This window comes from Argiope bruennichi, chromosome 7 (genome assembly GCF_947563725.1).
Source record: "Argiope bruennichi chromosome 7, qqArgBrue1.1, whole genome shotgun sequence".
Classification (NCBI taxonomy): domain Eukaryota; kingdom Metazoa; phylum Arthropoda; class Arachnida; order Araneae; family Araneidae; genus Argiope; species Argiope bruennichi.
The window spans coordinates 79,692,883-79,709,937 of NC_079157.1; the positions used below are offsets into that span (position 1 = coordinate 79,692,883).

Here is a 17,055-nt window from a genome sequence, read left to right on the forward strand (position 1 = left end):
CTGACATCTAGAAAAGTGGTATCGTGTGGAAGTGCGAGCAGTAATTCGTTTCTTATGGACAATGAATGTGTCCGCATCTGAAATTCACAGTCTAGTCATGGAAATTTATAGCGAAGAAGCAATAAGTAGACAGTATGAAGTGAAATGATGTAGCTCTGTTCATTCAGAAACAGAGGACGTGGAAGATTACAATAAGGCTACGAATGACCTCCCATGTTCTTAAACGACAAAACCAACATGGTGCGAGTTAAAGAAATATTAAAAATGATCGTTGGGTAACTTTACATCTAATCACCTCAAAAATGAATCTGAGTTACAATACCGTGCAGCCTATTGTTTTTGTTGTGCCGCAGTATTCAAAAGTTTGGGCCCCTTAGTTACCACGTTCGTTATTAAGGTGCAAAAAGCTACACGAATGACATGCAATCCCACATTTCTTCTGTGTTACTATTCTGAGGGCAGCACTTCATTGATCACATTGTTACTGGGGGCGAAATTTAGGCTTCATTATTTCGTTTCTACAACCAAAAGAGCTGCCATGGAGGGAAAACAAGATCACCAACGAGTAAGAAGTTTAAAGTTACACCCTCTGCCAGTAAAGTTATGGCAACTATATTCTGGTATGCATGCGGTGTCATCCTGATCAAGTATCTGGAATGTGCTCATACCATTACCGCCTATCGTTATTGTGCAATTTTGATAAAGTTACGTGAAGCATATGGCAAGAACACCCTGGTATATTGAGTGAGAATGTCATCCTCTTGCATGACAATTCCAGACCCCGCAGTGCTCGTGAATGGGAAGCCAGAAAACTTCAAGTGGAAAGTCAGAAGACACTCCCATACAGCCCAGATTTAGCATCCAGGGAGTATTTCATACTCTGAAATCGAAAGAAAGCTTATCTTGAATAAGATTCTCTGCAGAAAATGCTATAGAAAATAACTGCCAAGAACTAATTCAATGGGCAGGTATATGATTTCTATCAAGATAAGTTGAACAAATTTGTCTTGCGTTTCAATAAATAGGCTTAGTGATTATGTAGGAAAGGGATCGGGAAGTATGCCGCTTAATTTCATTTTGTATTTTTTGTATACTGTTGTTGATAAATATTTTTTTATTATATTGTAAGCTTTTTTTCTAATCCATTCCTTGTACGTTATCGTTAAAGTATGAAATCATTACTTCGTAGAATGTGATTCAGGAAATAACGAGATATTCCATGAAAGCACTGGCAATACATTTATAATACTGATAATACACCCAATAATTACTGATAATATACTTGACATAAAATTGACAATATACACCAGAAATAGTAAGAAATTCTATTAAATAACAAAAATATACACTTTTCCCTCATTTTAAAGTTTTACTGAGTAACAGATAGTTTCTGTATTTATTAGAAAGATACGTATTCCTAGAGGAACTAAAGGATGCACTGAAGTCCTTGACATATTTAAAAATTAAATATAAAGTCAAAGAATTGGTGAAGAAAAGTGTGATTTGCATTGAAGTTCTTGTGATGCAAATTTCTTTGTGCCAATAAAAATAGACTTCTCATTACCATACATAGATCACTCAGAGTGTGACCAAAAGTAATCATTTTTACTTAACTCGTTTACGAAGCATACAAACAGAATTTCTGAAAGGTATATTTATAATTTTTTTAGAAAAAATATATTGATGCCATTACTTTATTTAATAATAATATATTTAAAAGTTTGATGTGAACTGGAATGAAACATTATATTTTGGAAATTTTCATTAATTCACCCTCTTAAATTAAAAAAATTCTAATTAATATCTCTAATTTTAATTTCAGTAACAGATATTCGTAGAATTCTATCTTTCTGAATATATAAGGACTATTTCTGAAATTTCTACTTATTTAGAATTATTAGTTTTGAAATTTTTTAATATTGTCAATATTTGAAGCTGCAAAAATAACCTAAAAAAAATTTGTGAAATATCCCAGTATAGTAAGAGTTCTAATAGAGCGAGTTTAATAGGCATGTGTTATCTTACTTGTTCATTTTCTTGCTTGCTTCTTGTATGGCTAAAGATATTTCATCATCAATTTCCCAAGTTAGAGCTGTAGGTAGGCGGAAAGAAGAGGTGGTAGCACTTGTGCTGTTTTCCGAAGATTCGGATGATCTACAAATAAAAATAAAAAAAACTTCTCTAATTACAAAATCGAAATTGCATTAAAGCTATACCAACAAAAATTATTTAAAACCATAGTCATATTTAAGTGGCGCATATGATAAAAAAAAACCCTCATAAAAATAGATATGATAAAAAACCTCAAAAAGCTAGGGAACATCATATATTTTTGTCTATAAATAAGAACATGATATTTCATCGAAATACTTATTTGATTATTCATTGCATTCAATATTGTTTTTACAATGCGTGTATTAACTAATTAATAATTGTGATTGATCATTTTATCATTTTTTGAGAAAACAAGATTCCTTAAAAAAGAAAAGTGCTTTAGAAAAGTTTATGTCCCCCCCCGTCCAATAGAAATAAATTCTTTTTATCGCCTTTCAATGCTGAAATTTGAATGAGAAGTAAAGATCATGCACGTCTATTGCATATCCATTTAAAAACTTTTAGAAGGACTGAGAGTAAGCACCAGGATACACGATCTTTCAAAATACGAGTCTCAAAGAAGATTTAAAATATAAAAATCCGAAAATAGAGAGAGAATTCCATTAATTATGCACAGCTGTCCTCAAGAAATCTGTCTACAAATTGTTTTTTTTGTGAAGTAGGTAATTAGTATTGATTAAGATTATCCTCACAGCAGTAGACTATGCCTAATTTTGGAATCATTTTACGGCAAGATTTCCTTTGAATGCATGAAGTTCATTGTAGTCACTCAGAAAGATTCCCTCCCAACCCTTGATCCTACCTGCTTTATAAGTGTTTTTTAGCAATGCAAAGTTAGTGGCATCTGCAATGCAAAGCAGGCAGATTCTTTTTCTTTGGACCAGACATCTATTTGAAAGCTTTTCTACATCAAACTTTCACTCGTTCGTGAAGAATATAGACTGCTGATGTTACTTGGTATTCGCAACAGTGTTGGGCAATTTCTTTTGCAGTCAATTAATTACCTCTTTTAATATATATATATATATATATATATAATTCTGATGATATTTTCTCATCACCTGTGCGTATATTTTCAATATGATCTATTCAAATGGTCTGCAACGAGTTTGGGTAAAGAAGTGCAAATTCTTCTTCGGAAAACTAGAAAATGACTTTCATAAGGAATTGTAACTAGGGTTCAAAATGAAAGAGGTTCCCTTCAAACTGAATAATCTATCGAAAAAATTATGAAATCTAAGATTTTAGATTTCACTATGAAAGACATTAAGCCTTCTAGCATTGAAATGTGCTATCTATCACTATAAAAGATGTAAATAATGTTATTTGATAACTCACAAGATTTTTGTACAAAAGAATTGACGATTCAGAAAACAAATCAAGAATGACATTTCAAACTGTCATGTTTTCAGCCATCTTCAAAGTCTATGTAAGAATTCAACTGTTTAAAAAAATTATGAATATAATTTTTTTATGAGACACTCAATAATTTATTTGAAGGAATCATATGTATTCGTTTTCTTGGCAGAAAAATTAACCTTTCTATTTTCATTTAAAATTAAAATAAAATTCAATTCGTATAATAAAAGTTTGGCTTCAAGTTTGAAATTACGTACATAATATTATGACATGAATGTATCTACGCAATTAAGAGCCAACTATAATTTTTTAGATTTAGAGTTTAGCGAGGACAAATGTACACACATGCGTACAGTTTTCTTGTCTAGAATCAAATCAATGCAATTCATTTCCCAGCAGGCTATTTATAATTCAACAATGAATTTTGGAAAAATCCAGGATTAGAAATTTTTTTCGATGTTATTTGTAAAAATAGCTATTTTCCAAAATGTTTCTTTGAAATAAATTACTCATTGCATATTTCTGTCAAAAATTACTTTTTTAAAATGTTGGAAATTTTTTTAAGGCATTGAAAAAGAATAAGAATAGCAAGATCTATTTTTATTATATTATAATTTCAGCTGATACAATATGCTTTGTAAGCAATTCAATTCATTTGCACGAGTTATTTAAAGTGTTTTTATACTGAATATTTCATTTTAGAAAAGATATTTTATTAAATTGTGTTTGGCATTTAAAATATTTTTTTTTTCAAAAATAGTTCTATAACTTTACAATACATATAATAAGTTAATATTTTAAATACATGGTATTAAGATTTTAACACATTAACGATCATATATATTCAAGCGCCATCAACATAAAACTATAATTTATTTTACTCGTTATGGCGTTCATATTTGCATAAATTTAATACACTGTAAATTAGATGATTTATTCCTTTGATTTAGTGATACGATTCTCTAACTCGTATATTAGGTAGAAAATGATCTGCAAAACACAATATGTAAAATATAGATAAAAACTTTCTCATCGCAATACATATTCATGGGAAAATTTAGATGTAGAATTATATTTATATGTTTCAGATTTTATTTAGGGTTAGAATCTCTCTATTTATCCATCTATCAGTCTATCTATATCTATATCTATATATATTAGTCACTTCAGGCGATCAGTTGGTTCGCCGAGAATACTGGTTATATTTGTTTTTTATAACTCCATGTTTATGAATTCGCCATATGGTTTTGACATTAAAACCGTGTTATTTTAACTGTCTTAATTCAGTTCTGTTTATCGTGAACATGAACCGTTCTATTGAAGACAGTCCCATAACAGCGCTAGTGAAAATCTAAATATCCGGTTCATCTAATTTCTAAATTTACAAATATTGAGCTTCCCTTTTTTATAAGTCTATTAAACTAATAAATATCAAGCACAAATCCTTTTTCATTAACTTTCAGCAATATACTAAAAATACGCCATTTGTTAATTGATGGAACAATTGAAAAGGTTTTAACTTCAGGGGAACAGTGTAATCTGTGGTTAAAAATTATTGTTGGAATTTTTTTTTTTTAAATTGCCGACATTCAGCAAAACTCTGAACGACTAATGAACCGATATAATTACAAAAAAAATTTTTTTTTTAAATTTTCAAACAATGTAAAATTTATTTCTGTACAATAATTATTTTGGAAGTTATCGCCGAAAAACGACAAAATTCTGGTCAATTTTTAATTAATTAAAATTTTAAATACACACACACACACACACACACACACACACACACACACACACACACACACACACACACACACACACACACACACACACACACACACACACACACACACACATTACATTACATTCATACACACACACATTACATTTATAATTGCTTATTGTCGAATAGCAATAATGAAATTCAAACCAAACAAGCCATTATATGAATGTCTCGCCTTATTCAATGAATGTTTTATAGCTGTAATTAATTCAATACTTCGCTAAATTAATTAATGGAGATGCAATATTTTATTAGAAATGCTTGGAAGAGGTCTTGTCTTATCATCGAAACTTCCATTTAGTCAGAGGAAGGAAATGTAAACGAATCAAGATTCTGATCTCAAATAAAAGTTTAATCGAGAGAGAAATGGAATTCAATTGTCGCCAGACAGGAATCACTATGCTAATCGTTAAAGCATGAAATTCGTTATTTATTATTACGCGATAAGTCATTTTATGAAATAATTGCATTGTGCACTTTAAGAGTATCATATTCATATTTTTGTAATATTTAAAACTAATTTACGGTTTCTCGTCAAAATCGTGCCAATCGTCTAAAAATTCGTCAAAGTTGCATAATTTTAGATGGTTGCCAGAAATAGTAATAAAAGAACTTTTAGATTGCAATAAAAAATTGTCACTATTACATATGATGTGAAATCACCCTAAAATAATTCAACTTTGGTGAAGGTACATTTATCTTAAGATAGAAAATTCAGAAGATAGGCGAACCGCACATTTACGTTTTTAATAGCGCTATGATGTCATGGATTGGTCTCAATTAGAAAAACTCATGTACACAATAGACATAACTTAAGTAAGGTAATCAAAATAACATACTTTAATGTCGACAATAGAGCGGAATCATGGATTTGAAAATATATAAGAACGATTTCATTGGAATTAAATATAGGTAAATGTCACTTAACGGGAACCTCTCATAATGAACGATTCACACAATGACCGAAACAAAATTGTAAAAAAGAGGACTCGCTTAACAGGCGATGTTTTGCAGAACGAGTGGCGAGGAAACATCGTGATGTCACATGTTGTATTGTCTTGCATTGAACACCTGTTTGAAAAGAAACCTTATATATACATGGAGGGTGGAGAGGGGGGTGCCAGCTCAGGTGTCGTCCACGTCATCTGACCGCGGCTCAAAATTATGAGGTCCGTCCCAAAATAACCCTAGTGTTGCTTTACAACGGGACGTTAATATAACTAAACCAAACTAAACTAATATACATGGAGGAAGTTTTGGAAGGAAAGCGTTGTCGAATGTTATTCCGAGGGATTTGAGGAAATACTTATGGAATATTAATCGTTGAAATTATGCCTCAGGCCATTATGGGGCTAGAGTTGGAGAGCAACAATATTGAAATATTGATGAACTGGTGAAAGAATACAGTTAGAGCTACTGAAAAAGCTGCTATCTGTGTCTCAGATATAAAAAAAAAACTTGTAAGAAATTTGATTAGGAGAGAAGGAAATAATAGATTCAAGAGAGTAACAACCTTGCAGTGAAAAATAAAAGAAATTCTAAAAGATTGATAAATTTTTGTATTGCATATTGAGAAACATCACCCTAATAAGGCAGTAGCTATGCGCGCTACAAACGTTAATGCTGTGTCTTATTTATTTCAAGTTTCGCTAAGACAAATAGCTAAAGACAAATGACTAAATAGCTAAAGGCAATGACTTTAGACAATTTTCTTGTAAAATAGCATACATTATAAATTACATTATTATAAATTATTTTCAGCATATTTTTTGGAATGAAACGCATTATTCTACTTTGCATGAATTCTTATGAAAAAAAAAAATTATTTCGATTAGCGAATATTTCGCGTTACGAATAAGATTTGGGTATGAATTATGCTTAGTAAATGAGGTTCCACTGTATAATCAATATCTCTGGAGGACTAGTTGGTCGCCAAAGGCAACTGGCTCACAATAAAAAAAAAAGCTTTATAAAATAATAGTCATTAAAATTTTCAATTTTATAGAAAGTTATAATTTTTAAATATCATAAATATAGCATACTGGAAAGTCTTCTTTATTTCTCCTTCACTGCATTTTATCAAAAGACAAAAAGACAATTTAAAAGTCGTCAAAAATTGGAAATAAGCATTTGAATATCATTGTTCTTTTGGAACAAAATGCATCTTTAATATTAAATATTCTATCTAACTACTATACATAAAACCTCATAGCAATTTTGAATGAATAAAATTTGTGCGAAAATATGAAATTCTATCTAATATCCTACAGCTTATTTTTTTCATTGTATTATAGAACTAAACCAGATAATGGAAATAACAAGTTATTGCAAATACTCCCATTTCCTTTTATTTCATGAGCTAAAAGAATATTTAGATTGAAATTCAAATATCCCTATTGTGTTTGCTTAGACATGAATACAGGTAATAAACAACGAAAGTAAAATCTTCAAACAAAGCCTTCACAACTAAGCATCAAGCATTCAGAACAGAACAATTATTAAATTTGTTTTCGTAAATCGTTTTCAGAAATGAATTTTGGGCTTCAGTTATCACAAAGAAATCGTTTTCTAAAGAGGCAAAGAGAATAATGTGTTTATTTTTCTATTAAATGGTTGTTCTATTTCTACGCTTTGCTGCATTTTGGAAAAATATGTGCTACTCCTAATTGTAAGTTCTTTTATAATTTTCGTTTTGTTTATTGAAGAATGTAATTTCAGCTGTTTACGAATAACAAAAACGAATGATTTAATATGACTAGAAGGTAAAAATATTGTTAATTTCAGAATAGAATTGTTGATAATATTAAATTAAGGCACATTTAATGCAATTAAGAATGAGTTTCTTTGCTAAAACATTGCAACTTATTAAAATATCTTTAGCAATAATATAAATTTATTTTTGAATATTTTCATTTATCCAATGTATACATAGTGATTTTTCTTGACTTTAATTATTGCATTTGAAAGTCAAAAATTCATATATTTGAAAACTTTCATATTATTGCCGAATAATAAGTGTTGAAGTAAAAATTTAATTTGTCTATTTTGATTTAAAAAAATTAATTTAGTATTTTAAATACTTTCAATTTTTTAAAACAATATAGTAAGAAAATGTATAATTAAGAAATTCCGTTAAGTGGTTGATTATATTTGTTAAATTTTTATTATCTTAGGGAAAAACTACAAATTATATCAACTGTAACTTGTTTTACAATTTATTACAAGGCTAATTTTTTTTTTACTTTTCTTTATTGCAGTAATCAAGTTTTAATTGTAATATCAATGAATCAAAGCTTAAGGTAGACTATTATGTTGATACACATTTGAAGACTTCTATCAAAAAATTTGGGGACAAGAAAATATATTTCAGACTCAGTTATTAAATCATACAATTATTTTCTTCTGCATAGAAACTCCTCGTTTTTTTTAGAAAATGCGGATGTATACTCTTTCTGTGCGTCACTAAGAAGTTAAAAGACGACTAATGGAAAGCTTTAATTCAGTTAAGCTGCGAGTTGCTATATAATATTAATTGAATACATGTTGCAATCCATTTTGATTCTCTCGTGTGATTGGCTGCTATACTTTGAATGCTTGAATTTATATCTTTAGATTCGATTTTTGTTTACTTATATTATGTTAGCAATTGTAAAAATTTGTTTTTTATCTGCTTCGTCTAAGTTTTTAAAATAAATTTATTATCAAATATTTTTCTTTTGAATGAATGTCTTTCTGGCCATTTTTGAGTTTAACTCCAAGTTCTTTCGTTCTCACGAAAGATGGCAATGAATACCTCAATGTAATTTTGAAAATTATATAATTAATTGTTCTCTTTAAATTATGCATTTGTTGCTGTTTTATTTAAAATAGCATATCCAAAGGCATTGCATGCAAAGAACATTAAATTTTTTGATACTGTTTTTGGTAATACTTATTTAGTTTAAGAAATAGTGAATAATATTAGAATATCACAATTTGAAATAAATAAAATTTCGAATAACTATTTGATTTTAGTTTTACAGAGCAATATAAAAAGTAAAAACAATTGCATGTGTCGTAAAAATAGATTTACAAACACCAGAAGAATAAAAATGGTAATCCTGTCGTTCAGAGTTATTTAAATGAAACTTCATAAATTCAGAAAGCTGTGAAGAGCGTTCTGTTCATCCAAATGATGCGAAATTTAAATAATAAATATTTTATAAGATATTCTCGATATTTATTAAAAGAAAGACAAAACAATATTAGAATAAATAATAAATAATAATAAAAAAGGCAAAGGCAAATGTAAAAAGAAAAGTAATAAATCTTGCAGTACATCAAAGTTAGTCTTTTAAGAAAACTCATCAGAAGTCACATAGGGTGAAATCAGATTAGCAGGGAGGACAAGTTATACCGAAATGGAGACTGAAATCCATATATCTGGGAAAGTTCGCTGAGATAAATGTCGAAAGACTCAAGTTGTGAAGGAAAATTCACCAATTTGAATAAATATTAGGTCCTGAGTTTATCGGTATTGTTGAAATTCTGGTATAACAAAAATTATCAACATGATATAATTCGGTTGTTCAGTAATGGAATAGGTTCGAATTCCTATAAAAACCACCCTTTCTAAAATATACAATTCCATGTTTTTTTTGTTTTTTTTTAGTTTTACTAAAACTTTTCATTCCTTTTTATATCAAGATATTTGGGTTCTTATTGTGGAGCACAGTTTTTATATATATATATAATAAGATACTTCCTACTGATTAATTTCGACAATCTTGTATTTCTGTTCATCCAAAAGTTACTTTGACCGATGTAGGATAATGTTGTTGAAATTCTGGTATCTCAAAACTTGCCAATATGATATGATACTATTGTTTAAGAATAGAGTAGTAAAATTCAATTCACCTCTATAAGAAAGTTATTTTTGAAGCTTTTACAGATAATTTCCATCTATTAAAAATCTTTCTAGTCACTTAAATTTTTTGCATATAAACTTGTGCAGAAGGTTTTTTTTCTTTTTCTCATTTTGCTTAGTTACCTTTTTTTTTCTATTTTTTCATTTAATAAATTGTGAGCGCATCATTTCAAACTTCGTATTGTTAGAGGTTATAAAATCCTCTTAACAGCTTTCTGAAACAATAAAATTTAATTGGAACAATCCTACATTTTAAAAGATTGTGCAGTTGACGGGAATGTCAAGTGGATCGCAATGACAGATAGACTTAGTGTATTTCATGTCAAAGAAGCATTTTGCTTAAATCCCTTCGCTTAAATATAAAATGACTAATGCATTCTCCTGAGGCAGATGAGTTTTATATCCATATACCATGTGTTTCTTTCATCTTCAATAGTATGAAAATGATATAATAAAATATATTTTTGCACAACTTTATTTCTTGTTTGAAATGCATGCATTACATAAGTGACAGCCAAGACAGGTGCTTTTTTAATTGTGTATTCACTAAGACAAATAGCTTCCACTTTATCTGAAGCCTCATAATGTGTCAAGATTGTTTTTAAGAGATGAAAATGAATAGATGGTTTGTCCCGTCTTAAAATCTGCATTAAAAGTTTAAACTTCTATTAAAAGATCACTATAAATATATATATTTATATCATACCATGAAAATAGGATAAATGAGCTATTTATTTTAGACTAAATAGAAAAAAAAAGGCCTTTCTGAAAAAAAAATATATATTTTGCTTGAGAAAAAGATTTAGAGCTTTTTTTAAGGCTTGTCTATTTTTTCATACAAAGATATACATCGTATTTTTTGATATATATTCAGATCATTTCATGTTATATCTTCATAATATTGAGGCATCAAATTTAGATAACTTTTATTCATTTCCTGCGAATATAAGTACAGTATTTAATGCTCAGAAATACGAAGATTCATGCTGGACAAAACTGTAGCCATTTGTTACTAAATGTACACATTATTCGTTTTTTAATATCTATCTTATATACTATTCGTGCTTGGAAATCACAAATATATAATCATAAATTACATTATTATTTATCTCGTATAATAATGGCAAATATTATTATTTTAAAATTTAAGATATCACTTATTTATTCCAGAAGAGGTGATAAATATGTCTATTTAGTTGAGGATTTCGAGTAAAGCTTATTTTTGGAATTGAATCTATATTTATTTTACCTGAAAAAGTTATGATGTAACTTTTTCGTAGAAATGGGTGCATTATTAGGTGGTCTGTTTCATAATATATATTTTCAGAGCGCAGACGAACGTGCATAAGTATCTAGATTCAGTGTTTATTTATGATATGAGAATTTTGAGTTTTCAAATGAAATTAATATTACATTATGGATACATTATTATAATAGAGTTTGAAATAGTTTCGTTCTCACTATTTTTAAATGAGCGACGAACATAAAATAAATGTTTCATTCTGAAGTTGGTGCATTCTAATTTGAGCTGTTTGTTATTCTGACATTCCAAATAAAATGTGTATCGATAGAGAATTTATACACATACTGTTCGAAATACAAACTCAATGGTTAAGTAACAAAAAAAAAAAGATTAATTAGTTAAAAATTCTTCCAACAGAAGGAGAATTTATAAATATATGTATTGTTACGGAAAATCTCTGCAATCCATCCGGTGAAAAATCCAGCAGACTCAATAACGGTAGCTTCAATCTATTATTATTACTTACTATTTTATTTTATTTGGAAGCACGAATTCAAAGTAGCAAAATATAAACAAAGCGTGGAAAAAAAATAGCATTTGCAATAAACAGTAGTACACAAGTAACTATTCGGTAATAAATAGCGGTAACAGCACAGAGTGTTCAGGGAGAACTGAGCTCAACTGATTGAGCTTAAGTTTTGTTTCCTGGCTTTTTATAGTTTCCTCGACAGGGCTAATAAATTTTTAGAAAGAGAGCCGAAACTCGAGTATTAATGGATGAATCACTAAGATTCTTGTAGTTTCTGGAACCTTCAATTTTGTCACCAAAATTGACGTCAGTATGTCAAATGGTCACCAAGTCTGTCCCTAAAGACAGCGGGGATTTGGCATGCATTCAGCATCCCTTAAAGCTATCTGTCAAACTCTCTTACTTGCCATGAAAGTGACTACGCAGGGAAGCAAAATTACAAGTTCGTAACAATATAGATGAAAACAATAACGAAAAACACCTTTGTTTCTTGAAAATTATACTAGCGGTTTGAACACCTTATATTGTATTGCTTATATGCTGATTATTATTAGTATGTACCAAATGAAGGTGATGAACTTCGTGTTTATCTATTGATTCTAGATAATCGTTCATGATAAATACCACTGGTAGTTTTATTGCAACTTTTGGTTTCATTAATTCTACAGTTGTTATATAATACACTACACTCTTTAGTATCCTCAGTATTAGAAAACATGTGAATTCGGTTAAGGGAAAGTATTGGGTAGGCAGCAGGAAGCAAGTAATTAATTATTCTCTAATCATTAGAAAAGTATTTGAGCAACAAATTTTACAAACCAATATGTAGATATATGTCATCTCTTACATCAAAGGTTTTAAATCAAAATAAGACTTTATTTTTTTTTGCGTTGGCGTACAATACCGAAGAATTTTCTATGTGCATACAGATTGAAAAAACATTTTTGTTATTAAATTAGTTTGAACCACTTTTTAAATAAAAATAATTAAAATGTTTAGGAGAATTTTCTATTCAATATTTTTATGAAATTGTCTGAATTATTTTTGCGAAAAGGGTTCGCCATTAGAAAAGTTTAGAACAAATTCCTTTATTACAGTATCAACGAGAGCATACTTTGAATGACACGCACGCAAAATATGACGTTAATTTGTTAATTACAGTTACAGGAATACTCTGTGCAGACTAATTTATTTTATGCTAAAATAATAACAGCTTACGAACACTATAAATAACATCAAACTAGATTAAGTAATACTAATTTCAAATATGCATACGTCACTTTATATACTTGTAAATGAGTCTAGTATTCTTTTAATTTTAGTAAAGCTAAATCCAAAGAAACATGTTTCAAGCAAAAATAAAATAAATTCCGAATTTGCTGAAGCATTTGTTCGCCATATTAATTAAAGGAAAAGATAACTATGTTTTCTTAATTCACCGGCAAAAATGCTTTTTAATGAATAACATATAATCAAGAGCAACTTTAAAAAAAAGCATAAAATCAAAATACCTTATTAATCGGGAACACAAATCCTTTCTGTGCGAGGCAAAACTTACACACTGAAAACAAGCGCCTAGTAAAAAACAGAACATAAAATAATCTAGAAAAGAAAGTCAAAATAACAGAGTTAAGTAATTTGATTCTGAACTTAAAAGCAGACTAAAATAATCTTAAGGAAGCAAAACATACTTGCAGCAAAGGAAATCATAATGGTCTCGAAAAGAAAATTTGCAGCAAATAAAAGTACATTCTAAGTAAAAGAAAACAAGAAAGGAGTACTTCAAACTAATTAAATCTTTAAATTAAAATGTCTGATCTTTGGTTTCAAATAAATCTGTTTCAATAGAAAACAACTCTCATTACCAGATTCAGATAGAGGGGGAAGGGGAAAGGAAGGAAGCATCTATAACATTGTATTTAGAGAATTTAATTTTCCATGCAGTCTTTCAGAATCATCATATTAGGAATCAAATTGTGTGTGAGGTATTGCATATAGAGTGGAAGGAGTGGATACAATTATGGCCGAAATTGAGAAGACTGCTGAATTTTTCTTTCTCTTTATCTCGATTTTATTTTTTGTACTTGTAGAATAAATTAGTTAATAATATATTAATATTATATATTAATAATATATATAATAATGTATATTAAAAATTCAAAGTAAATGCTTACAACCAATATGAATGAAGGATCAATTCATTGAACCTAGATAAATTAAATGATGTGTGATTGTTAAAGATGGTAAAAATTCTGTTTATAATCCCAGAATTTTTCATTGCATGAATTAGTACAAAATTAACCAAAATTAACATATACAGTATTAACCAGTTTTGTAGCAAATAATCCTGGTGCAAGCAGTAGTAAACCAAATAAGGCAAGATGTAACAATAATTTTCACTTTTTATGATCCGTGGATTCAGTAATATGATGCGTATTTTCAGATGTCCAGATCTTGAGAAAATATGTTATTTGCATCAGCAGATCGATAAAACTCTTTATTATTAACCTAAGTAATTTACAAAACTCTTGGAATGTTGTTAACACGTTTTACCTTTTTCGAAATACGACAAGGAACTGTCAGAACCAAAGGATTGATTCTTTATAACTTTGATTTGTTATATGCATAGATTAACAAAATTTAGAAAATTTTCGTTTTATTTATATTGATAAGCATATTCATTCAAATGCAAAGCATTGACCAAAAGTAGTTTCTAAATTTAATATTATATATGGATGTACTTAGAAGTCTTAAAACATTTTATATAATTCATTAGATAAGATACAGTAAAATTATCAAGAATAACTTTTTGTAATTTCAAAGTTGTAGTTACAGATATTCCATTAATAATTAATTAATATTATGATGCATTTTTGAATAATTTATAATTAAAATAAAATTATACTACAGATTATTTTCTTGTTACTTATAAAAATTGTATTTTTAAATTTTTTTTCACACACTCTTTTATCTGTATATATATAAGATGGTGATGTCTTAAGACATCCAGAATTGCTTTGAGCAATTTCTCTTAAAAACTCTCAGAGATACAGAGCCGGATGTAAGAGTAAGAGGGGACAAATTGAATCCATAAAGAACACTCGGTATTCCGATTCTTTCAAAGTCTTTAAAATCTCAGCGTTTTCATTTACTATTTAAAAATTTTTACTCTATTTCATACAAGGTTTGTATTTAATGAAGTAGATAGCAAAAGAACGCCTGTCCATGTGCCGGCTTGAGAAGTTGCTCTGGAAAGCCCATATAAGATAATAAAACTTACATTGCCTGCAGAAATTCTTCGCAGAATCGGAGGACCGTGATTCCCTCCGAAGCGGAGTGTTCCACCACGAATCCCACAACTCCGTCTCTTGTTATGACGGCCTGAAAAAAAAAGAATAAGTTTTCCTCAGTGAAATTATTAATAGATTCTATAATATGCAGTGAAATTTAGTTGGATAAATTGGAAGATAGACTTTATAGGAAGAACGGATGCTTATTTACAAGAAACTTACTTATGTATTTTTTTAAAACTGATCTGTATATGAAATTTAGAAAATCTCTATTTTAGATGATTTTACCGATAAATTCGGAACCATGAGAACTTATAAGAGATCGTTTGCAAATTGTAATTAAGAATCGTTGTGTTACTTTTTCATATTGTTCCTTGAAATAAATTTGTATTTCACCCTTATTTAGGTTAAAGAACTATGACTGTGTCAAGTTTAGTTAAAAAATGGTGGGATTTTTTCATTGTAGGTTTTAAAGTGTCAAAAATTATTATTATATATGATTGATAAAATTAGAGAATCGAATAAAAAGTTAGAATTTATAATTTCTTCATTTTGTTTTGCTTGAGTTCCCTGCTTTTGTTTATATTAAAAAAATATATCATTTAAAACATTTCTCGCATATCTCTGTATATAAATAAACGCCACGTAAAGAGAAAAAAGCCACATTTTTCAAAATATTTCAGATAATTAAGTAAGATTTAAACAATCTTCAAAGTTAAATAATAATTTCCAACTGTTGATAATTTATTTTAAAAAAAGTTTATTATTTTTTGTCCCCAACCACTTTAAAGACTTCATATTTTAAAGCTCCAAGTATAAAAACTGAGAGACTTTTTCTGAGTATTGATGATAACACCATGGAATTACAATTCAAAAATATTTTCCTCATAAACTTCAAAATTCTCTTTGTCCTTCTTTTACAGGGAGAAAATTAACATGCATGCTGCCAGAGAAGTACATAAAAGATAAATGTTGAAAACAAATAAAAGACTAAAAAAAATAAAAACTAGGGAAAATTTTGTATCTTTAGATGATTATTATTTACAAAATTGTATAATAATATAGAAAATTCTGCTTGTCGAAACATAAAAAACTTATGAAAGCTTTCAGATTTTAGAATCAAAATTGATACAAATTTATTATGATTTTGGGCTTAAAATGTAAAGTTGATTGGAAAATCCAAACATTTTTGTTTCAATATATTCAGTTACACTATAAATTGTTTTTAATATACTTGAACTGCAAGCAATTTTTATTGCCAACCGTATACATAGAAAATAGCCGTATGACTACCAGGGTATTCATTTTTTTAATAGGCGAAAGTAAAGGATTTCATCTGCAATCATTTTTTAAAACTCTACTTTTTCTAAATCGAAAATTAAAAAACTATTTTTTAATCACATTTTTATTTTATTTTCTGTAGAAAGCAGAAAAGAATGGAAAGTAAGAAAATGATTGTACAATATCAGATGAAGATGCTTTAACCCTTAACCCTTAAACTAATAAGATATAAATGTCATCCTCACATTTTAAAATTATTACTGGATTAAATTCTACTTTGAATTTATTTCGTTAGTTGTTGAAAAAGGGTTGATAAAAAAATTTCATAATTATTCACCAAAACGATGTCTGTTTTCTCGCCAAAAGTTATTGTTTATATATGAATTTTATTGTATAAGTGTGCGTTCACAGGCTTTAATATATTGGTAAGCATTGCACATTTTCTTTTGATAAAATTGATTATACCATTTTTATTTAATTTCACTTAAATATTGACTAAATATCTTATATATGTGAATAAGCATTTATAATAATAATAATAATCAAATT

General features: G+C 28.5%; 1 protein-coding gene across 1 annotated transcript in view; it reads right to left on the minus strand.

The window, feature by feature from the left end:
• LOC129975166 (choline O-acetyltransferase-like) overlaps window positions 1-17,055 on the minus strand; it is a 174,619-nt gene that overhangs the window by 12,371 nt on the left and 145,193 nt on the right. Inside the window, exons 8-9 of the mRNA XM_056088133.1 lie at window positions 15,216-15,316; window positions 2,026-2,154 (exon numbers count right to left, since the gene is read on the minus strand). Coding sequence (XP_055944108.1) covers window positions 2,026-2,154; window positions 15,216-15,316 — 230 coding nt within the window. The remainder of the gene's footprint in view (window positions 1-2,025; window positions 2,155-15,215; window positions 15,317-17,055) is intronic.